Source organism: Miniopterus schreibersii (genome assembly GCF_964146895.1).
Source record: "Miniopterus schreibersii genome assembly, chromosome: 4".
NCBI lineage: Eukaryota > Metazoa > Chordata > Mammalia > Chiroptera > Miniopteridae > Miniopterus > Miniopterus schreibersii.
In genome coordinates this window covers 19122523-19146722 of record NC_138105.1, presented here as the reverse complement: position 1 = coordinate 19146722, position 24200 = coordinate 19122523, and the positions used below count along the sequence as shown (strand labels likewise).

The 24200-nt window shown below is 36.0% G+C and overlaps 1 protein-coding gene across 1 annotated transcript in view; it reads left to right on the top strand.

The window, feature by feature from the left end:
* Positions 1-23603, top strand: part of UBE2D2 (ubiquitin conjugating enzyme E2 D2) — a 48696-nt gene extending 25093 nt beyond the window's left edge. The window contains exons 2-7 of the mRNA XM_081135874.1: positions 5811-5874; positions 14997-15028; positions 15108-15185; positions 15271-15376; positions 19835-19928; positions 21949-23603. Coding sequence (XP_080992000.1) covers positions 5811-5874; positions 14997-15028; positions 15108-15185; positions 15271-15376; positions 19835-19928; positions 21949-21994 — 420 coding nt within the window. The 3' untranslated portion in view covers positions 21995-23603. The remainder of the gene's footprint in view (positions 1-5810; positions 5875-14996; positions 15029-15107; positions 15186-15270; positions 15377-19834; positions 19929-21948) is intronic.
* The last annotated feature ends 597 nt before the right edge of the window (positions 23604-24200 follow it).

Below are 24200 nucleotides of genomic sequence, written 5' to 3'. Positions count from 1 at the left end.
TATGTTACTGGTAATTCTTCCAGTCAGCAGGAGGCTTTTACTAGTTAAGTTTTGGGGAGTCAGAAGTTATACTAACCCCTGCGTTGTTCAAGGGTAAACTGTAGTTGTTAACTAAGGGATCAGCTGGTGTGGAAGATGCTGGTTATCCAAATGCCAGGCATGGAGCTCTTTTCCTAGCATTTCAGTATATTCTTTGGAGCTTACTTGGTGAGTGGGCGGAGTCTGTAGGCATAGGTGCTTTATCATCTGTTTATTAGCACATAGACTCTTCCCATTTACCTAGCTATGTGCCACCCCTGTTTTCGACATAGAATGTTGAAGAATATTGACCAGTGCTTCGGTAACTGTAAGGAGAGGGACTTTTATCTACTCGTTCAGGCATTTGAGTGACTCTTACATTCCTGTCTCTGGGAAATACAGTAAAGAATATGTATTCCTCTCAAGGAATTTATAATTAAGCATTCAAGGAGTGGAGGTGAGGGTATACAGAAGTTAACTTTTGATAGTTGATAAAAAATTGAACATGAAATATTACTATATAGTACCATATATTGTACTAGATTTGTGTAGTACAGTTAATACTGTAGTTGCTTAGAGAAAGAAGATGTCCTTGAGGAATTAAAAAAAAAAAAAAGATTCTTTTCATCCTAAAAAAACAGTATGTGAACACTAATCTTTTCATTTGGAAGTATTTAGTGTTGTGTTTTAAAACTGTAACTGCTATTGTAAAGATAGATAATAAATACACTGAGGTCTCACCTTTTAAAAACAATTTTTAACCTCAGATTCATAATTGGATTAATTACATACATTTTCAGAATTTCATATTGCTTTCTCCTTTGTGAAACTTTAAATGTGCCAAGCAAATTTGAAACCTTATAACTCAACTGTAATTTATTTTATAGAAATATCATTAAGTCTGAACTCATTAATTTTTACTTAAAATTTAGTTTTTTGTAGTTGATTTTTTCCCCACTTGCCAAATAGTGACAGACCTCCTTATTCTCTTGACTTCCTATTTCTTGCCCCCCTTTATTAAAGTGTAGCCCTGGATGTATAATTAAGGTCAATAGGAGTCTAAAGAATTTTCTTAAAAATTCTATAATTCTTTGAATTCCTTATTTTACCTTAGTATAATCAGGATCTCCTTTGTTATACAGAATTTTAGATCATGCTTATTTCATAAACAAGCTTGACTTTCTGGGTTTGATATGGATAGTATAAGCTTTCAGTATTTATCTAAATGTTTTAGTACAACAGATAGGATTATCTAAATGAAAAATTTTGCTATGTGTATAGCATATCATTTCCCTTTTAAAAGGTATGTTCTTCATAAGAAAAATATTTTTTCCACTTTTTACCTAGAAAAACTGTTTTAAGCCAGAGACACATCAGTTATATATTTGATCACTACTGGAAGCTATCAACATTGTCACATATATAGATAGCATTTGTAAGGATTTCCTGGAACTTGACACAAGTAATTAAAAAAAAAATCCCTATGTGAAAATTAATGGAAACATGTTCTACGCTGGAAAGGGAATTTATGTTGTATTAATCATACCAGAAAAGCTACTCATATGTGAGCTTTCTCTTCTATAAACATTCTCTTAAAACACTTTTAGAACAATATTGTGAATGTATTTAATACCACACGTATATACTTAAAAATGGGTAAGTTGTTAAGTTTTATATGTGTGTATTTTACCACTGTAAAACATGGGGGGGAAATCACTTTGAAGTAGTTTATAGTCTAGATGAGGGAGTTAAGATATTGATATGAGAAATAACTATTGGAGAATTTAGCCATGTTGTGTAGATTTCTATATCATGCTTGAAAGACTTTTATTCTCAAACAATAACATTTCTTTGTTTAGGATAAAAAACTTTTTACTTGGTTCTTTCAGACTTATTTCTGACTTTCCTATAGACATTAGACCTTTTGTGGGAATAAAATTTTGGATGGGGAAGGTGGTTTAGGAAGAATGGGCCAGGGAAAAAGGCAAGTCCTGGTTCTGAGTCTAAACAGTAGTATTTTCTTTATACAAGACTTCTTTAGAACCTTGAATATTCTTATAAGGATGTGGATTATAACATTTCCAAAACTTATTTGACCACTAAATCTATAACCAACCCATGTTGTATAAATTTCTTTTAGTTTAACTTCCTTGTTTTACAGATGTGAAAACCCTGATCTGGAAAAGTTGAATGCCTTTGCTCAGAGTTACCTAAGAGCAAAATAATGTGAAAACATCAAAGAATTAAGACTTAGAAAACCCGAATTGTGCCTATTACCCCTACTGATATCAGCAAGAATAAACAGGTTATAGAATAACCATTATAATCCATATGGAAACTTGTTTTCATTAATATACTTACACGAGATGGTTAGTTATCAATATTCGCAGCATAAAGATCTCCATGCAGTTTTTTGGTTAGAACCAGTTGTTAAAGTGTGAAGGACATCTAGAGTTTTTAAATAAAAATAGAAAATAGGCATCTACTTAGACATTAAATTTTTTTTTGAAGGCAGTATTTCTCTATACACTTTAATAGAACTGTATTTCTTTCTTTCTTTATTTTTATTTATTTATTTTATATCTTTATTGATTTCAGAGAGAGGAAGGGAGAGGGAGAGAGAGAGACAGAAACATCAATGATGAGAGAGTCATTGATCGAGCCCACAACCCAGGCATGTGCCCTGACCGGGAATCGAACCCTGATCGCCTGGATCCTAGGTCGACGCTCAACCTCTGAGCCATGCCCGGCTGGGCTCTTTCTCTTTTTAAATTATTGTTATTAAATGCATTGCAGTGATAATGGTTAATATGAACGTATAGGTTTCAGGTGTGGGTTTCTGTGTTACAAGATCTGTATATTGCTCTGTCACCACCCAAAGTCATATCTTCTCCTGTCACCGTATATTAAGACCCCCTTTACCCTCACCCCTTTCCCTCTGGCAACCACCACACTGCTGTTTGTGTCCACGAGTTTCAGTTTTATATCCCACATATGAATTAAATCATATGATTCTTAGCTTTTTCTGACTGATTTATTTCACTTAGCATAATAAGTCTCAAGATCCATTCATGATGATGCAAATGGCGTCCTTTCTTATGGCTAAGTAGTACTCCATTGTGTTCACGTACCACATCTTCTTTATCCAGACCTCTATCACGGGACACTTTGGTTGTTTCCATGTCTTGGCCACTGTGCATAATGCTGCAGTGAAATAGGGGTGCATATATCTATTCGAATACATGTTTTTGAGTTTTTCAGGTGTATACCCAGGAGAGGGATTGCTGGGTTGTACGGTAGCTCTTTTTTAAAAAATTTTTTAAAATCCTCATTGGAGGATATTTTTTCCATTGCTGTTCAGAGAGAGTGAAAGGGAGAGAGAAACATTGATGAGAGAGAGACAAATCAATTGGTTGCCTCCCACACATGCCCTGACTGGGGCCAGGGATTGAGCCTGCAACCAAGGTACGTGCCCTTGGCTGGAATCAAACCTGGGACCCTTCAGTCCATGTGCTGGTGCTCTAACCACTGAGCCAAACCAGCCAGGCCTGGTAGCTCTATTCTTAATTTTTTGAGGAATCGCCATACTGCTTTCCGTAGTGGTTATACCAGTCTACATTCCCACCACCAGTGAATGAGGGTTCACTTTTCTCCACAACCTCTCTAACACTTTTTATTGCTTGTCTTGTTGATAATAGCCTCTCTGACAGGTGTGAGGTGGTATCTCATTGTAGTTTTGATTTGCATTTTCATAATTGCTAGTGAGGTTGGAGTTTTGATAAATACATACACAATTGTACAATCTCGACCAAGGTCATGATATAGAAGATATCCATCACCTACCACATTTTTGTTATGTTGTTTTATAGTCAATCCCTCCAACTCCCTCCCTCTCCATGAACTATTATTGATGTTTTCTGTCAATGTAAGTTTGCCTTTTCTAGAATGTCATATCAGTCAAATCATACAGAAAGTAGTCGGTTTTTCCCCCCAGAACGTAGTCTTTTTATGTCTGACTTCTTTCACTTAGTATAATGTTTGTGAGATTAATCCATATCTGTATCTTGCACCAAGGAAGTGTTGAATGAGTGTGTTAAATGACTGTTAGCCTAAGTTTGGGTTAGTTTTTAAAAATTATATCATACTAGCTCATGAAATGGACTAAGTAGTCCTCTTAAATAAATTTATATTTATTTATATTCCTCTTAAATAAATTTAGCTCTCATTGTTAAACCTTGATGTTATTTCAGCATTAAAAAAGGTGACTTAATTTGAAAGAAGCAAAATATTAAGGATAAATCACAAGTAAAATTTTATTTAATGAACATGGCAGGACTTCAGCATAGCTTGTTCAATTCAAATTATATATATATTTCAATCCTCACCCGAGGATATGCTTATTGATTTTAGGGAGAAGGGAAGGGAGAGAGAAAAACATCGATGTAAGAGAGAACATCAGTTGTTTGCTTTCCGTATGTGCCCCACCCCCCCGTCCAGGAATCAACCCCGTAACCTTTTGGTTTGTGGGCTATCACTCCAACCTACTGAGCCACACTGGCCAGGGCCCAGTTATATTTTAATAGCAATCTATTGCTATATTAGTCAAAAGAAATAGATAACTTTTGTGCTTTAAATCAAGCAAGCATTCTTAGTTATACTGACCTGTATTAGAAACATTTGGGAATGGGCATTGTAAATAGGTTATTTTTTTCTTGAGATGGGCAAGGAATCTTTGTTGTAGAGGTAAAAAAATCCAAAGATTGAGATACTTGAGAAAGTAAATATTGTTAAATCTTTATCTCAGACTTAGCACTTTATTTCTGTATTTTCATGCTTTGTCCTCCAACCTTACAGAAAGGATAAAACAGAATAATGTACCAAAATGACTGGTTGAGTAAGTTAACTCAGAGGAAAGGACTGACAGAGATAACTCTGGTACTGCAAATTAAAAAGTATATAATATTTGGAATATTAAAGCTGTACATTTATTAACTCATTAATAAGATTCTAAACAGGTTTTATTGTACTTTAAATATATTGGTTTTTACTGTTATGGTTTTAAAATAAAATCCAAACTAGTCCTTCGCCAGAGCTTGATTTTATCTCAAATACCAAGCTCGGGGGAAAGGGAATACAGTATGATTTCCTGCCTTGCAGTTTTTCAGGCATCCCCACCCAGTAACTAATCTCAAGTTTGTGTGGGCTCTTATGTTAAAATAGCTAAGAAGCTGCCATCTGGTTGTAGAGCATTACTATAGGTAGATCCTTCTCTGATTATAAAACTTTATGATGGGTTTTATTACTTCAGCCAACCTTTTTAATGTATCCTTTTTAAGTTTTTTTCTACTACCTTTGGGACCCTGGTAGTGGATATCATCTGAAAACATATCAATGTCTTGTCAGATGGTCCTGTATAATTTGGAACATTTATGACTTCAAGAGCTTGTTCCAAGTTTAATCTAATACTTTTGAGTACAAAAACTGGCCATGAATCTTTTTTGAAAACTAATAAATGCAGTTTTTACTTTAAAATGGTTTTGTCGCTCTCTAGTACATAACCATGTTTACCTTCCTTATATTTACCTACTAAACTGAAGCAAAAATGATCAACTATTTAAAACATACATTTGTATTTAAGATTCTAAAATACTTTAACTTACCCCTCTCTAACTCGGTAGGAGTGCTCCTAAAAGAGCTTTACTGGTGGGACAGAGAATTTTGTAATAGTGAAAAATTGTATTAATGAGTAACAGATTTAAGTTGAATACTTTTCTTCTTTCTCCTTTCTTAAGGAATTGAATGACCTGGCACGGGACCCCCCAGCACAGTGTTCAGCAGGTCCTGTTGGAGATGATAGTAAGTATTTGGAGTAAAAGAGCATAATAACCTGCTTCCAGGAACTTTGGAACTGATGAATTACATCTTTTAAGGTTATTTTGGGTGAAGGATAATTTTGCTGTAGGAAAGAGGTAGTGTTTACCCTTACTTGCCCGAAAAAGATGCAGTTCTATATATATCCCATCATCTTCTGTATTGTTCATTACATTTTGAACCTCTTTTGCCAGACATTGTCTGTATAGTTATTCTGGCCCCTTCCCATCTATCCTTCACCCCATCTGGGTGTTTTGTTTTAATCCTCACTGGAGAACATGCTTAGAGAGAAGAAGGGGGAGGAGAAACATCAGTGTGAGAGAAAAATGTCAATAAGTTCCATTCATGCCCCAGCTGGGGATCTAACCCGAAACCCAGCTATGTGCCCTAGCCAGGAATCAGACTGGCAACCCTTTGGTGTACAGGACAACGCTCAACCAACTGAAGCACTCGAGCTGGACCCATCTGGGTAATTTGGGGTAGAATATTTGAGCTTTTATCTACAACTAGGTATTGTTCTTTAAGTAAGATAATACTAAGGATGATTGTGTGTGTGGATGTGTCTGTCTTTCTACTGGCTCATGCTTGTGAAGACGGGTACAATTTGCTTATTTTTTTGTTGGCTTTTTTGTTTTATTTTTATTGTTAAAAGTATTACAAATGTCCCCTTTTCCCCCCATTGATTCCCTTCACCCTGTACTCCTACCCACAGGCCTTCACCCTTCTGTTGTCTGTGCCCATGGGTTACGCATATATGCATATAAATTCTTATGTTAATCTCTCCCCACCCTGCCACCCACCCCTGCTTTCCCTCTGATATTCGTCAGTCTGTTCCATGCTTGTGTGTCTCTGGATCTATTTTGTTCATTAGAGTTCACATATGAGTAAGATCATGTGACACTTGTCTTTCTCTGACTCTGGCTTATTTTGCTTAGCATAATACTCTCCAGGTCCCATTATGCTGTCTCAAAGGGTAAGGGATCCTTCGCTTTTACAGCTGCATAGTATTCCATTGTGTAAATGTCCAAGAAGATCCTTGATATGATTTCAGTCTTCTTGAACTTGTAGAGACTTGTCTTGTGTTCTAACATGTGGTCCATCTTTGAGAATGTCCCATGTGCACTTGATCCATCTAATCTAGTGTGTCATTTAGAGTCCCTGTTTCCTTGTTGACTTTTCTTCTGGAAGATCTATCCGGTAAAGTCAGTGGGGTGTTCAAGTTCCCCTACAATGACTGTATTGCTGTCAGTCTCTCCTTTAAAGTCCTCCACAAGTTTTTTGGTTTTTTTCCCAGCCTGTGTGAATCTTTTGGTCTGAGGTCGGTCTCTGGTAGACAGCATATATTTGGGTCTTGTTTTCTTACCCATTCATTTACCCTGTGTTTTGATTGGGGCATTTAATCCATTTATATTTAAGGTTATTATTGATAGGTACTTATCTATTGCCATTTTATTTCTTTATGCCTGTGTTTCTCATTCTCTCTATTTCAACTTCTTATTACAGCAGTCCCTTTAACATTTCTTGCAATGCTGGTTTGGTAGTGATAACTTCCTTTAGCCTTTTTTTGTCTGGAAAACTCTTTATTTCACTATCTATTTTGAATGATAGCCTTGCTGGACAGTTTGCTTACTTTTAATGTCCAATTTATCAGCTTAATCCTGTCTAAAATAATTTATTAAATTTTACCACACATGTTGGATAGTGATTTTCCTTTTGTTCCACTTTGTCTCAGCATAGCTTTTTCCCCGATACCATCTTCTAGCCTTTTTTAAAGGGAAGATATTTGGATAAGACTGATTTTTTTTAACACAAAGCTAATTCACAAAGAAATGTAACACTTAGCCCGGCCAGTGTGGCTCAGTGGTTGAGCATTGCCCCATAAACCTGGAGGTCACAGTTCAATTCCCACTCAGGGCACATTTCCCAGGTTGCCGCTCAATCCCCAGTAGGGGGCATGCAGGATGCAACCAATCAACAATTCTCTCTCATCATCAATGTTTCTCTCTCTCCCTCTCCCCCTCTCTGAAACCAATAAAAACATATTAAAAAACACACACACAAAAAAACCAAAGGTTCTATTTTAGAAATGTAACATTTAGCAAATAGAAAAAAATGATCCAACTTAGAAACATTTGTGTAAGAGAAGTATATAGATGAAAACAAGTAAGCATGAGGTTATATATTAGCTTGTGTTTAAAACTATTTTTTTCTGATATTTCTTAAGAATGGTGTTTTTAGCCCTGGCTGGTATGACTCAGTTGGTTGAGTGTTGTCCCATGTACCAAGTGAGTGCTGGTTCAATTTCAGGTCAGGACACATGCCCAGATTGTGGGCTCGATCCCCAGTAGGGAGAAGAATGGTGTTTTCAGTTTCCTAAATCGTTAATCAAAGCAAGGCCCTATTATAAGGATTACTTTACATATAAAACAGATAGATGTTATAAATTATAAGACCAAGTATATGTGATGAAAAGTCCCATTTACATTATTATATTCAGACCTGTCCAGTATGAGTAACTATAGTATTTGATACCAAACAGGACAAGCCAAGTACTTAAACATTATCTCATTTAAGCTTCACAGTAACAGTTATTTTGGGTGAGTGAAGTAGAAGTTGTAAACTGTTTTAGAGAAAAATCTAGTGAGAGGTTCATGGAGGTTCCCAAAGTGGTCTCATATTTATAAGTTTTCTGATTCTAGTTTTGTCATTCTACGGTATTATATAGTGTACTGCATTTGTATGCTCTTTCAGTTGAAAAAGTGGTTTTATCTCAAGCAAATTCCTCAAAGTTGAGAATAGCTGATGTTTATTTGAAAGTATTTGAAGTCTGGGAATTAGATTTCATTTTTGAAGTTCTCTTCAGTGTGCTAAAGTAATTTCCCTTTGCTTCTATACTAGTTAATACTGTCACATTTCTTTCTCAGATAGAAAAGTTGTTACCCCAGAGAGTTAAATAAAACTCTCCCAAAGTATAAGCAATAGAAGAAAAAAATAGATAAATTAGAATCCATCAAAATTTAAAATCTAGGGTGCTGCAAATGATACCTTTAAGAAAGTAAAAAGACACATAATATGGGAGAAAAATTTTGCAGGTCATAATTTCTGATAAGGCATATTTATCCAAAATATATTTATAAAAACTAAAACTCAACAATATAAACAACCCAATTTTAAAACGGGCAAAGGATCTGAGTAGACATTTCTCCAAGGAAGACACACAGATGGCTAATAAGCACATGGAAGGATGCTCAATGTCATTAGTCACCAGGGAAATGCACTCAGATTTCACTTTACATCCACTAGGATAATTAGAATCAAAAAGTCAGATAAGCCCTAGCTGTTTTTGGCTCAGTGGTTAGAGTGTCAGGCCTCAGACTAAAGGGGTCCCGGGTTCAGTTCCAGTCTAGGGTACGTACCTCAGTTGCAGGCTTGATCCGGTCGGGGCATGTGCAGGAGGCAACGAATCAATGTGCCTCTCTCACATCGACAGTTTTTTTCTCTCTTTCTCTCCCTTCCACTCTCTCTGAAAAGCAATGGAAAAATATCCCCGGGTGATGATTAAAAAAAAAAAAAGTTAAATAATAACAGGTGTTGATGAGCATGTGGAGAAATTAGAACCTTCATACATTGCTTATAGGAACACAAAATGGTACAGCCAGTTTGAAAATAGTCTGGCAGCTCCTCAAAAAGTAAAATGTATGACCCAGTGAGTTCACTCCTTAAGTATATATCCAAGAGAAATGAAAACAATATGTCCATACAAAAACTTGCACATGAATGTTCATAGAAGCATTATTTATAATAGCCAAAAAGTGTGAACAAACCTAATGCCCCACAACTCCTGAAGGGATAAATAAAATGTGGTATATGCATTTTATTAGTCAGCAGTAAAAGGAATACTGATACATACTACAACATGGGTGAGCCTTAAAAATATGCTGAGTGAAAGAAGTGAAATACAAAAGGCCACATACATGATTTCATTTATATGAAATATCCAGAATAGGCAAATCCATAGGGGGCAGAAAATACATAATGGTTGCACGGGACTAGATTTCGGGAGAATAGGGAGTAACTACTACAGATATGGGGTTTCTTTTGGAGATGATGAAAATGTTCCAAAATTAATTGTGCCCAGCCAGCGTAGCTCAGCGGCTGAGCATCAGCCTATGATCCAGGAGGTCACGGGTTCAGTTCCCAGTCAGGGCACATGCCCTGGTTGCTGGCTCGATCTCCAGTAGGGGGTGTGCAGGAAGCAGGCATTCAGTAACTCTCTAATCATTGATGTTTCTCTCTCCTTCTCCCTTCCTCTCTCTGAAATCAATAAAGATATATTTAAATAAATAAATAAATAAATAATAAAATAAAATTCATTGTGATGGTTGTATAATTCTGAATATACTAAATACTATTGAATTGCATGCTTTAAATGGATAAATCATATGGTATGTAGTTTCTCACTCAGTAAAGCTGTTTAAAAAATAACCTCTTTCTGAACTCCTAGCCTTCCTGTTCAACTTTGAGTACCTAGAGCCACATACCACTAAACTGTCAACAGTACCTGTCTTCTGAAAGAGAATAAGGAAAATCTCCACAGGGACAAAATTTCTTTCTTAGCACTTGGTCATCTAGTGTTTGCTGATACTAACAATTTTTTGTGGGCGTTTGAGAATATTTGAGGATGAAGCACTGTCAGAAAGTCTTGATTAAGTCTTCCTATGAACCACGTAAGGATAAAACAAAGTATAGATAGCTATATGCACTTTCATCATCTTTTGTTATAAGGAGACAGAATTTAGTCCTAGGAGGAAAGAAACTGGCCAAAATGAAATTTTTTGAGCTCCTATTGACTATCCTAGTTCTAAATCTGTCTGCACCATGATACTGATACTTAGCGTAAGAATAAAGTGGTCTTTATTTTACATTTAAAATACTATATATTTAATAATTTCATAATAAAATGCTTTATTTTTAAATATTCAGATTGTAATGTACTATTACATTTTTCCACCCACTTTCTGCAAAGATCTGGTAAGTAGGAAGAAGTGTAGTTTCTGAAAAGAGAAGTAAGCTGAAGATTTATTGGTCATATAATCTACTTCATTTTCTTTTGTTTTGAACGCTTGGTGAATGTAACTCCAGAGATCTGTACTTGAATTTAAATGTCTCTTGAGATTTAGTCTCAAACTATAACAAATATTCTCAGTCTCTTTTAGCCTCGAGGCTTCATCCTTGAGGATACTAAAGAGTAATCATTGAGCTGTGAACTTCACATTTAAACTCTCATAAGAGAGTATAGCTTTTAGTCTGTGTAATTTGGTTTGACAATGGCAAACCAAGGTGGTAGTGGGAATTTTTTTGGTTTTTGACTATTAAGACTTTAAATTCAGTACCATGAATTTTTATTTTGAACAGCTCCTAAGATTAAGCCTTAAATGAAAGGTTTTGAAATCGTTTTTATATAAAATGTTACAGTATTTTATGCTTGTGGCCAAATATTTCACCCAGTAACTATTTCTGGAGTTTCTTCTACTTGGAACCTGTAGTGGTCTTGAACTATTTATAAAATCATTGTAGTCTGAGGCAGGTTAGATACTCTCTCACTACCTTTTCCCTTCCTTTTTTATACTTCCAGTTCGGAGAGCTAGGAGTGTAGGAGAGTTCCAAAGGCAGACCTAAATCAGTGATTCCAATAGGTATCCCTATTTTTAACCAGTGTTGCAGAATACTCAATTAAAATTTAAATGGTCTCCCTGGTCGGTGTGCCTCAGTGGTTAGAGCATCAGCCCTTGCACTGAAGGGTCTCCGATTCAATTCCTGGTCAAGGGCACGTACCTGGATTGCAGGTTCCATCCCCCACCTGGTTGTCTCTCTCACATTGATGTTTCTCCCTCCCTCCGTCCCCTCCCTCTGTCTCTCTGTTTCTCTTTTTCCCTCTCTTCCTTTCTTCCACTTTCCAAAAATCAATGGAAAAAAATATCCTCCGGTGAGGATTAACAACAATAAAAAATTAAAATGGTAGGTCTTCAAAGTCTTTCAATAATTAAATTCATCTTAATGTGTTTTTAGTTTGTCTTTCTCTGCTTTTTGTAGATTCTAGATCATTTCAATAAGAGAGACAGGTATTATTGATCTCAATTATTAATTAGTAATTTTCTTCATCCTTTTGTGCTTTTCTCTTACTCCTGTTTTAGAGACTTAGCCCTATGTATGTGTTTTCATTCATTTTTCTGATGACAGTGTTTGAACTTTTGTTTATAAGGGTGAAGATAAATAAGTTAATCATTAAAGTTTAGTATTTGAGTGTTAATTGGTTTTTATTTAGAGCTTTGAATGCCAACTGTTTACATCCATTTAGTTCTGTTTTGGAATATTTAACATGATTTACTAACTAAATAGATATGAATTACACATGACATAGCCTGTTGATGTTGCTTATAAAAGTTCTCAATAATATAAAAATCTTACCTTAGATACACTAGAATGTCTTCAACTTTCGGAGTGCTGAGTATGAAAGAGATTGCAATATTACTTCAAAATACTGATCTTTTGCCCAGCCAGGCATGGCTCAGCGGTTGAGCGTTGACCTGGGATCCAGGTGATTGGGGTTCGATTCCTGGTCAGGGCACATGCCTGGGTTGCATGCTCGATCAATGACTCTGTCATCATTGATGTTTCTATCTCTCCCTCTCCCTCTCCCTCTTTCTTCTCTCTGAAATCAATTATGATATATTTAAAATTTTAAAAAAGAAAATACTGATCTTTTCACATCTTCTATTAGGAAGGGTATCTTTTCCATGATCATAAATGTTTTAGTTGCCAGCTTGCAAAGATTTCTGCCCCAAACCTCTTGGGGGTTCTGTTCAAATTTTAGGGGATTTTTATTCGAGAGCATACACTGTGCTTTGTTTTCTGCAGAGGAAGAATGGGAAATCACAAAAGAAGAAGTATTTTTGCCTTTAGCCAGGAATTTGTTCTGATTTAAATTTTCCTAGTAACTTCTTACATCTTGTAGCACTTTTTTTTTTTTTAATATATCTTTACTGATTTCAGAGAGAGGAAGGGAGAGGGGGACAGAGAGATAGAAACATCAGTGATGATAGTCACTGATTGGCTGCCTTCTGCACACCCCCTACTGGGGATCCAGCCCGAAATGAATCCAATCTCGATCTCCTAGATCCTAGGTCCGTGCTAAACCGCTGAGCCATGCCCCGCGAGGCTCTTATAGTACTTTTAACGAGAAAAGGATTGATCTTGAAAAGACTCAGAAGAAAAAAGTAGGACTTAAATAGTTAATGGAAAATTTAACTTAATTTTTAACATGTCTTAATATTTGTATATTTTATTATCTAAGTGCTTTTTTTATTCCTTAACTTTTTTGACTTATTTTGAGCAAGAACACAGGTATAGTTATATCCTCCCATTTACAGCCACAAATTTAAATACTATAAAAGGATTAAATGGGAGAACGAGACCTGTTTTAAAACAGGTCCCTTTGACGAGTAACTTGGTCATTCTTTTGTCTAATACGATTTTCAGTTTTGTTTTACTCAAATTGTATTTGTGATTTAAAAAAAGAGTGAGACTTTCTTGTTTCTTTCAACAGGATATTAGGCGTCTTTTGTAGGACCTTTGTTGAAATTAGACCAATCTTAGTGGCTCAAAGCAACTTTCTCCTTTGCTACTTAATTTAAAAGTTGATTTGCAGAAAATGGGTATTCTAAGAAGGGGAGCCTCAGCAATACCTGTTTTGTTTTGTTTTTTAAATATATCTTTATTGATTTCAGAGAGAAGAGGGAGAGAGGGAGAGAGAGAGAGAAACATCAATGATGAGAGAGTTGTCATTGATCGGCTGCCTCCTGCACACCCCCAACTGGAGATGAAGCCTGCAATCCGGACATGTGCCCTGGCCGGGAATTGAACCACTATCTCGTGGATCCTAGTTCGATGCTCAACCGCTGAGCCACACCTGGCCAGGCAGCAATACCTGTTCTTCATTTTTAATTCCTAATAAACAGGCTGCTATTTGTGGGTTTGGACCTCAGTGAGGAGCAAGACAATCAGGGATAATTTCATATGCAGAGGTCAGAGAATTTGGACTGACATTGCAGTGGATTTTTATATGGCTTCTTAGTCTTCACATTTCTTCCTTGTGGCACCTTAGCTGGTTTGGGTTGTTCACATATAATCTCAGTGACAACTTCCCTTAGTTTGCTAAGATCCTACGATGAATTGAATGTTAAGTGCTGAGTAGCTTGCTTGTAAGTGGTCTCTGTACTGTACTTAGTGACACCAATTGGAACAAGCATCATTTTTTGTAGTTTGAAAAGAGTATTTCCTTATTAAACAATTTTATTTGGATTATCCTTAGAGCTTGTTATCAAGCTTTCAGCTAATGTTTTCTTTATTGAGGAACCAGTAATTCTAAAGACCTACACAGGAGAGCTCTTAGAAACTGTTTCTCATTGTAAAAACTGTTCTTTCTTAATTTGAGTATTATCTACTTTGGAGTAAATTATATATAATTGTGTTGGGGAAATGATATAACACATCAAAGAGTTGAGTCTTTTGGTTCTTTTTTACCCTTTGAGGTGAGGAAATACCTGTTTAAAAGTGGAACTTTGGGACTTGTCAAGAATTCTGTCTCCTTGATACGAATTTTCATGTTTCAGCACAAATACTTTTTTTTTTAATATATCTTTATTGATTTCGTGGTGGGGGGAGAGAGAGAGAAAGAGAAACAATGATGAGAGAGAGCCACCGATCAGCTGACTCCTGCATGTCCGCAATTGGGTACCGAGACTGCAACCCGGGCATGTGCCCTGACCAGGAATTGAACCGCAATCTCCTGGATCCTAGGTCGATGCTCAACCACTGAGCCACACCCGGCTGGGCCGAAATACTTTTTCATTGAGCATCTTATCAGTGTGCTAGACCATGCTAGTCATTTTTCTCACTTCCAACTCAAATTTGATTTACATTCCTCATCCTGCCCAGGACTCATCATTTTGCTTATAAATGAACTGGGATTAGAGGGGGAATGATGTTATGATGTAGGTACAGTGTTGATATTACTTCATGGGGATTTTTTTGTTGTTCTTTTTCAGTGTTCCATTGGCAAGCTACAATAATGGGGCCAGTAAGTATTCACATTAATTTTAGAATAAATAGTTGATGTAATTCAGTCATTTTAATCCCACTTTTCTTGTTATCAACAGAATGACAGTCCCTATCAGGGTGGAGTATTTTTCTTGACAATTCACTTCCCAACAGATTATCCCTTCAAACCACCTAAGGTAATTGGGATATGTCAATTATTTTTAATGTGTTTTCTATGATACTAATAAACCAGTTTACAAATTTTTTTTCTTTTTTCTATAGGTTGCATTTACAACAAGAATTTATCATCCAAATATTAACAGTAATGGCAGCATTTGTCTTGATATTCTACGGTCACAGTGGTCTCCAGCACTAACTATTTCAAAAGGTAATGGGATGGGTATTTGATATCAAGATAAAGCAACTGTGTTTTAAAAGTCTTTTTAAGGTTTTTTTTTTTTTAAAGATACTTATATTCCTTTTAAGAGGCAGTAGCAATCCCCCTTATTCTTGAATAGATCTTGGCCCACTGGAGAGAGTTGGATTTGCAAGCATATATATTCCTTTCTGTTGTGACAACTGTGTCCATTTTGCTATTCTAGCATAGGTTGGAAACTAAATTTTTATTTGAGCATCTTAACAATCTTTGGTATAGAGTTTCGCGTGTGCATGTCTGTTTGAAAATGTGTAGAGAAAGTTAGTTACTAATTTTGTATTGAAAGATCAAGTAGTTCTTCTAAATAAGACCTAACTAATTACATGAGTAGGTTGGGGATTGTTTTTTACATTATAACATTTTATTTTATTATTTTATTTTTTAATTACTGTTTACATTCAGTATTATTTTTATTAGTTTCAGGTGTACAGCATAGTGGTTAGATAATCATATGCTTTACAAAGCGGTCCTCCCGATATTTCAAATACCCCACCTGGCACCATACATAGTTATTAGAATATTATTGACTATATTCCCTATGCTGTACTTATAGTCTCAGAACTATTTTGTGACTACAAATTTGTAGTTCTTAATTTCTTCATCTTTTCCACCCAGCCCTGGGATTTTTCTTATATCAGTGAAATGAGTGGGTAGTTAACGAGCATTATCTTATGTGTTGATTTGAAATTATGCAACCCTTCAATATCATACCTAAAAGAAATCACAAGTGGATTAAAGTTGTCAAAATACAGATATAAGCAATAGGCTGAAAAAAGATAATGGGCTAATATGTTTAAAATATAAATAATATATCTAAATCAGCAAGAGAAAACTAGATTCTAATGGGTGAGAGGACAGAAAAACAAAATAAATAAATGAAAATTAGTATAGTTCCCATTTTTCAACTTTTTAATTAACAAAGATCTTTTAAAAAGAAAACTAAATGCTGGTGAGGTATACCGAAATGAGTGTTTATATATTATCGAAGCACAGATTTGTATAGCCCGGGATATATTAAGAGATGAGACTTAATAATTAATACCCTTTTACCCAGTAATTCTGGTTTTATTCATTTGTATTAAGAAAATAACCCCAAATGCTAAAACAGCTTTGTGTGCAAGTACATTTGTGACAGTGCTATTTATTTCTGAAAATTAGAAATTACTTACAGGCCCAACTGTAGAGGAAGAAATAAATCAGTTCTAGCATGTACATTTAAAAGAGCATTGATCCTTACAAATATTGTGAAAATGGGGAAATACTGTGTTTGAAAAAAGCAGAAAAGAGATAAAATTAGTATACACTGTAACTTAAGTTATATAGAAAAGTATGTTAAATAGCTACAAAGAACAGTTTGGGTATTTGGGTGGTGAAATTTGGCATATGAAAATATTTTTGTTTTTATCCTTTATTTAATGCACACATTTAGACAGGAGGCAGCATAATTTGATATTAAAGAACGTAGGTTCTGGTTCTAACTACCTGTACTCAGATAGCTTCACCTCTTATTGAGTGAGACTTAGAACAAATAGTTCCTCTTTCATTCATCTATAGAATAGGGATGATAATTACTATTTCATTGTTATTATGAAGGTTAAAAAAGCAAAAATGCACAATTAACTGGTTCCTTGAAGGCACTCAAATAACTGGAATAAAGGTACTATTGTAAAAAGTGTATATTTGCCGTGTTACAACTTTGATGTTATAACTATTATAAGACTTGTACACTCTGATATTAATTTTTTTTAAAGGAAACAAGAACTCTGGGGCATTAAATTAAAATTTGGGAGTTCTTAGGCAAAAATAAAAACAAAGAACTAGGGAACCACATTTTAAAAAATTGTTCCTGAAATAGTTTTCCAGATAAGTGGCCCCTTTTCTTTTTGTAGGCCCCTTGCAAGTCATGAGCTACTTGTGAAAGTGTTCATACTCTTGTTCTTGCGCTTTCCTGGCCTGCTTGCTCTTCCTTCACAAAGTAGCAGTTAGCAATAGGGAAGTAAATCTAGTAAAGTAATGGGAGCAAGAGAGGTAGAATATTTTGTGTGTTGTTTGTGTGTGTGTGCGTGTGCATATGTGTTGGGGCATGGGGAGTAGGAAGGTCTAGATAGCTGAAATTGTTACCACAGATTTTTTTTCTTCCTCTTCTGTGCCTAGTGTTGATTTTTCAGTTATTCTCAATCATAAGGGCTGTTAGTTTATTTGACTTAATGTTCTCTCTATCTCAGTAGCTATCTTTTAAAATCATTATAGTGCCATTTTACTGAACTTGATTATATCAAGGTTTAATGATACATCATTAAATCTAAGATAATCTTTGATCATATCTAAGTTTAATGTTTTAATGACTCCCTTTTGTAAATGGGATGTATGGGCAAGCAGTTCTGTGAAAGGCCTGAATCCTGTGTAATATTAATTTTTTCATTCCTTTTTGTTGTTGTTGTTAATCCTCACTAGAGGATATTTTTTTAGAGAAAGTGGAAGGGGGGGAGGCGTCAGTTGGTTGCAACCAGGTATGTGCCCTTGACAGGGAATCAAACTCACAACTCTTCGGTGTGTGGGCCAATGCTGTAACCACTGAGCAGTACCAGCCAGGGCAAGTTTTCCTTTAACACAGTGTTTTCAAGGGCAATAATTTTGACTTGAAATTCTCTCCACTTTGAGTGTATATGTTATATATCTAAATATATAGAAAACTTAAGCAGGTAATTGTGCCATAAAGCCCCTTTATTACATGTTTTTAGAATTGGAAGTAACTGGGGTTTTGACACTAATAAAAATGAGTATATACCAGTGAAGAATATATACAAAGGTGAAAATTTAGTTATTTCAGTGAAGAATCTATGCAAGTTGTAGAAATAGGAGTTACTCTCTTTATAGTGAAAGAAGGTGTAGTGCATTATAAGGCAAAACCAGTTTTCTACAAATTAAAGGAACTAAGTAGTGTACTAAGAATGCTTTCACCAGGTCCAGATAACCACCACCCCAGCTTCCTTTCCTGGAAAGAAAGACAAGTTATTTCTTTAAAATTTATCTTTTAAAAGTAGCCTTATTGAAATAATTGGTTTTGTAACAGATACTAATTAAGTAGTATGTCTAATTTTAGGTGAAGAATCAGTTGTACTCTTGCCAGTTTGATAGGCTGGACAAGTTTCTTCTTTCTATAGTCAGTAATTTCATGAACATTCAAAAATCTATAACTCCCTGTTGTCATTTCCAGGAAATACATGAAATCTTTCCTAATTGCTGTTAGGATGTTCTGTGCTTGAAGAGGGCATCAGGTGATACACCTGACAATGGGAAGAGAAGATGTTTTGGGAATGCCATCTTCCAGAATTGTGGGCAACAGGAATGAAGAGTCAGAAAACATCTTTCCTGATGTTTTTTATTTCCCATATATACTTAAGGCAAGGAAATAGCTTTTTTGTTAAACTGAATGATAAAGGGCATGTAAACTTTTTCTTCACCTCTCAGAAGCCCTTGATCTCTATAGAACAGATTTGATAGGGAAATGAATAAATCCTTTTCCTGCTGAATTTGATGTTTTGGGAGTAAAGTGGGATCAGAATCATTGACTCCTGTTACCGAACATTAGAGCTGAGTTCTGTTAGCCTCAGAATAGAAGGATTGGAATTCATTTCAATGTGTCAAAAGCCACTGGATTTAATGTAATTAGTGGCCTTGGCTTCCTTTTTACATTCAATAAGGAATACATAAATTAACAACAAATTTAACAGAGAAAGTCATACTATTGAGATATGTCTACTATATTCCAGGTCGTCACTGAGGAAATGGCTTAGATGATATTCTAAATCGTCACTGAAAAGAATTTGAAACCTTAGGAGAATTTGTACCCTCAGTAATAAGTGTGGCCAGCCCCATTTGGGGGCAAGTGCTAGCCTTTATGTTCTTAGACTAAATTGTTTTCAACTGAAAAGTGAAACAAATTCATTGCATCTGAATGTAATATCTACCATTGAGAAAGCTTAGCAGTCATTGGATTTCATGGTTGTTGTTTCTAAAAACATTCGGTAGTGTGGTTGTCTTTGGAATTTTGTAAGCCATTTATTCCTGAACATGAGCTTCTAAAAATTGAAGTTTATGGTATATGAAAAGTGTTATTGGTCTGGGATTTGGAAGACTGGATTCTAATTCCACTGTAATTATTCACTAACTGGGGACATTGGGCAAGTCACTTCACCAGCCTGGGCCGGCTTCCTTAGGTATTTAAGCATAGAGAAATCTTAGAATCTTTGTTGGTTACTGTTACTGTAAAGTTAGGGAGAGCTTACAAAGCTGCTAGGCACTGCAATATAAATAGAGTCTTAGAATATTCTCCTGTGTTGGCACCTCATGTTTCTTTTAGTTCTTTGCTTTTATTCTCTACTAATTTGTATGTTTTCTTCATTCTAGTACTCTTGTCCATCTGTTCTCTGTTGTGTGATCCTAATCCAGATGATCCTTTAGTGCCTGAGATTGCTCGGATCTACAAAACAGATAGAGAAAAGTAAGTATGGCTGCCAGAAAGAAAAGTATCTGTGGCAGGGTGGAGATGTTTGTGACTCAAATCTTTCTTAAAACACCTTGCTGATGGGTCACAAGTTAACTTGTATCTGCACTTACATTAATTTAAATAATTTTAATCACTTTGCTGACCAAGGTAGCTGGCCACACAGGCGAGTTCTGGCTCGAAATAGCTGGTCATCAAGATGTTAACTAAGAGCTGGGTGGGGGTCAGATACTTAAAATGAAGTCCTAATATACTCAGCTGGGGATGGGAAAGAGGAGTATTTGCATTGAGTATCATTATATGTAGGTGATACCGATAATATTTATTGATTTTATAGAGAGAGAGAAAGAGAAACATTGATTTGTTGTTCCACTTATTTATGCATTCATTGGTTGATTTTTGTATGTGTCCTGACTGGGGATTGAACCCACAACCTTGGGTTGACGCTCTAACCAACTGAGCTACCCAGCCAGGGTTGATGTTATCTTTAAATTATTTCATATTACTCCTACTGTCTAGAGAAACTTTTCTACAGTATATTTTTCTTTTTCTTTTTTTTAATGTATCTTTATTGATTTCAGAGAGAGGGAGAGAGAAACATCAATGATGAGAAAGTCATTGATCGGCTGCCTCCTGCATGCCCCTGACTGGGATCTTGCCCGCAGCCAGGGGAATGTGCCCTCACGAGGAATCGGACCGAGATCTCCTGGATGCTAGGTCAACCCTCAACCGCTGAGCCACCCCTGGCCAAGCTCTACATTGTATTTTTCAACAGTTTTATGTCTTCTTGGCTTTTGACATATAAAGCATTTTGCATCAAGAGCCCATTTATCTTAGTTGGGTATTTGAAAATTAATGGGAAAAGGAAATTGTTTTTCTACCATTTGGTATCATCTAAAAAAGAAAGTGAATAAATGCCACAAGACATGAAAACCCCAAATTTCCTTCAAAAATAAAACTTAACATAGAATTTACATATTTTAGAATTGTACTATGAACTATTAAGAGTGGTCAGGATATCAAAAGAAATAATAACTAAAAGTGTAATTTTTTTTTGGTATATTCATCAAAATAGGAAATAGATGGGAAAGAGTGGATAATTTTCTAAAATTAAAATATAAAGGATTAAAGAATTATTTAAATCCTACTGGATGAGAGAGACAATGTTATTTTTTGTTTAAATACTTACCCGGGGATATGTTTATTGATTTTAGAGACAGGAAGGCGGGCGGGGGGGGGCATCAATTGGTTGCCTCTTGTACTTGCCCCAGCCGGGGACCAAACCGGCAACCTAGGTATATGCCTTGATCAGGAATCTAATCCACAACCCATGAGATGACAGACACTCCAACCAACTGAGCTACATCTGCCAAGGCTCCATACAATATTTTTAAGCGGGGTATTGTAATAGCAGTTGGTTATTCGTTTAGTTTTGTCTGTGTTTAGGTCTGAATAGTCTCTGTAGTCGTGCATTTCTGACTGCATTCAGAATAAAATTAGATCATGGTTTTTTCTCTTTGTGAATTCAAATTTTTTTGATTGGAGAACCATTTTGTCAAATATCTGGAATTGTGTGGGCATTATGGGTTGTTTGTTTTCTATGTGGGTGGTTTTGTTATTATATGGGTGGTTTGTTGTTTTCTTTTGTTGTTAATCCTCACCGGAGGATATTTTTTCCATTGATTTTTAGAGCGAGGGAAGCAGGGAGGGAAGAGAGGAGCGAGAGAGAGGGAGAAGCATGGGTTGCCTCCCACACATGTGCCCCTCCTGGGGCCAGGGATTGAACCTGCAACCCAGGTATGAACCCTTGACTGGGAATTGAACCCTCGAACCTTTGGTGTGTGGGCTGGTGCTTTGACCACTGAGCAACACCAGCCAGGGCACCATATGGATTTTTTATAAAGAAAACCAGAGAGGAGGGGGAAAAAGTTACTAGATGGGGGATAATGAATGAAATTTGTTGACTTCTAACTGACTCCTCACCTGTGTTAAGCCAAGTTTCTCTTTGTGTGTACAGGTACAACAGAATAGGTCGGGAATGGACTCAGAAGTATGCGATGTAATTAAAGAAATTATTGGATAACCTCTACAAATAAAGATAGGGGAACTCTCAAAGAGAAAGTCCTTTTGATTTCCATTTGACTGCTTTCTATGAGCCCACGCCTCATCTTCCCCTGTGCACATGTTTACCTGATACAGCAGTGCTGCGTGTTGTACATACTTGGAACAACAAACTAGAAATACTGTACTTCTGTACCAACATTGCCTCCTAGCAGAGAAGTGTGTATGTGACAAGCCAGTTCTCCAGGCGTAACCTAGGTGTGAGACTAAAAGCTTTCTTATTGACTTAAATTTGGGTAACGGCCAGGTGAAGGGTGGTGGGTATGTTGTGTGCTTGGATGGGGAACAAAAGCTCCACTGACCTGTAGGAGATGTTTTTTAAGTGGAATCCTTTTAAACTCAGATACGAAAAGCATGGCGAAGAACACGAAGCTGTTTCTGTATTCGTTTTATGCTGAAGGACCTACGTCTTAGGTTAAAGTTATGACCAGCGAGATTAAAGTCTACCCACATCCTGTATCTTAAGGTCTAAATTTAACTGGATTGGAGCTATTAGTACATAAAGTCTGATGGGCTTTGGTTCCCACCTCTTACATTTCCCCACCCTTTAACCCTCGTCCTTTCAGCCCCTCTTTCTCTCTTCCATATTCTTTGGTTTGTATGTGGTTTCTCAGTTAATACATAGCTAATAGCTCTTATTTTTCTTATGTTTTTAACTGCTTAGGTCTCTCTGGATGTAAGGGTGAAAATTCATTTGATGGAAATACTTGTATATATTTAAAGACCCAGTTGCTCCTCTGGAGCTTGTACGTTCAAGAATGATTAATCTGTGTAATAAACTGATTACTACAGTCATTACATATAAATTTTGTGTGAATAGGCTTTTTGATTTTAAGAACTTTATCTAGCTGAGATTAGTGGTGGATTTTCCCCCACCCCTGAAATGTTTTCATTTATACTGGTTGCATTTCAAAATCATGAAACAATTCCAGTTTACATAGTAAAAATTATACCTTGAAAGTAATTTTACTGAACAAGATAAGGGCATAAGCTTAAAAGCTTTTCCATGAAACTTATATGTGCAGTATTCTAGGAACATGACTGTTAAACTAAATAAGAGTTTTGCTTTATTAATGAAACTAAGCTGCATTTCACCAAAACCTTGTGACATTCCCTTGGTACATAGGACATAAAACAAAGGCATTGCTATTTGGTAAGTTAAGCTTTTGTGATTGTAAAAGAGCAACATTGACCAAACCTGGGAAACACGAGCACAATCTTGTATTGGAGAGTCTACATAATTACTTTGCAGTAACATTACAGGATGTTCATTCAATTTTAAATTGTACTGTATGTGGCTTTTTTGAAGTCTTCCCTTGACTCTAGTAAAATGTAGTTTGAAACTTGTAAACAACTGTGTTTGCCAGAAACATCGTTCATGTGAACTAGGCAAGTTACCTTTTTCCCCCATCCTTCTAATCTAATTGTAAACCTGGCCAGCCTGAAGGCCATGGCTGGTATTTACTAGCCATCAGGTTCTTTCAAATGCATCTTTCTTTACACTCTTGCACAAAAATTGAGGAATAAATATCCACTGCTTTTGGTTTTAAACTTGTTCAACTTGTCTTATCCTTCAGTGTCACTACTCCATCTCAGAACTAAAGTGTGACATAACCTGAAAACTCTTAAAGTGTTGCATTTTAGCTGCTGGCTACTAATTAGTATTTCTAGCATTCTTGACCTTGGAAAAAAGGTTTGACTGTTAACAGTTGTGGGGAAAGGAGTTAAAATTGAGCTCTAACTTAAAATTACATGTACTCTCCAGTATCATGGGCAGGTGGGAATTCTTCAATTTTTGACTTGCTGTTATACTATTGACTATGGGTCAATTGCATAGATCCTGAAAGCCAGTTCTTTGTTATCTTAGAGAGCTGTCAGTTCATTACCATTTATTAGGTCATAATGTAAATATTTTCACAAAAAGGGCTCTTAAGTATTTTTTTAAGTGCTAAGTAAAAGCCATTATCCTAGTGTGCAGGTCCCTAATGAAAGGTTTTACATGGTCACAAACATTAGACTCTTAAATGCAGTTTGGTCTTGCTCATTTGAGTGTGGAGCATACTTGGTACAATCTATATACATATGCCTTGGTCAGAATGAAGGCTCAGTCAGGAAGGCCACCTTCCCAACTCACAAAAAAATGTGTCA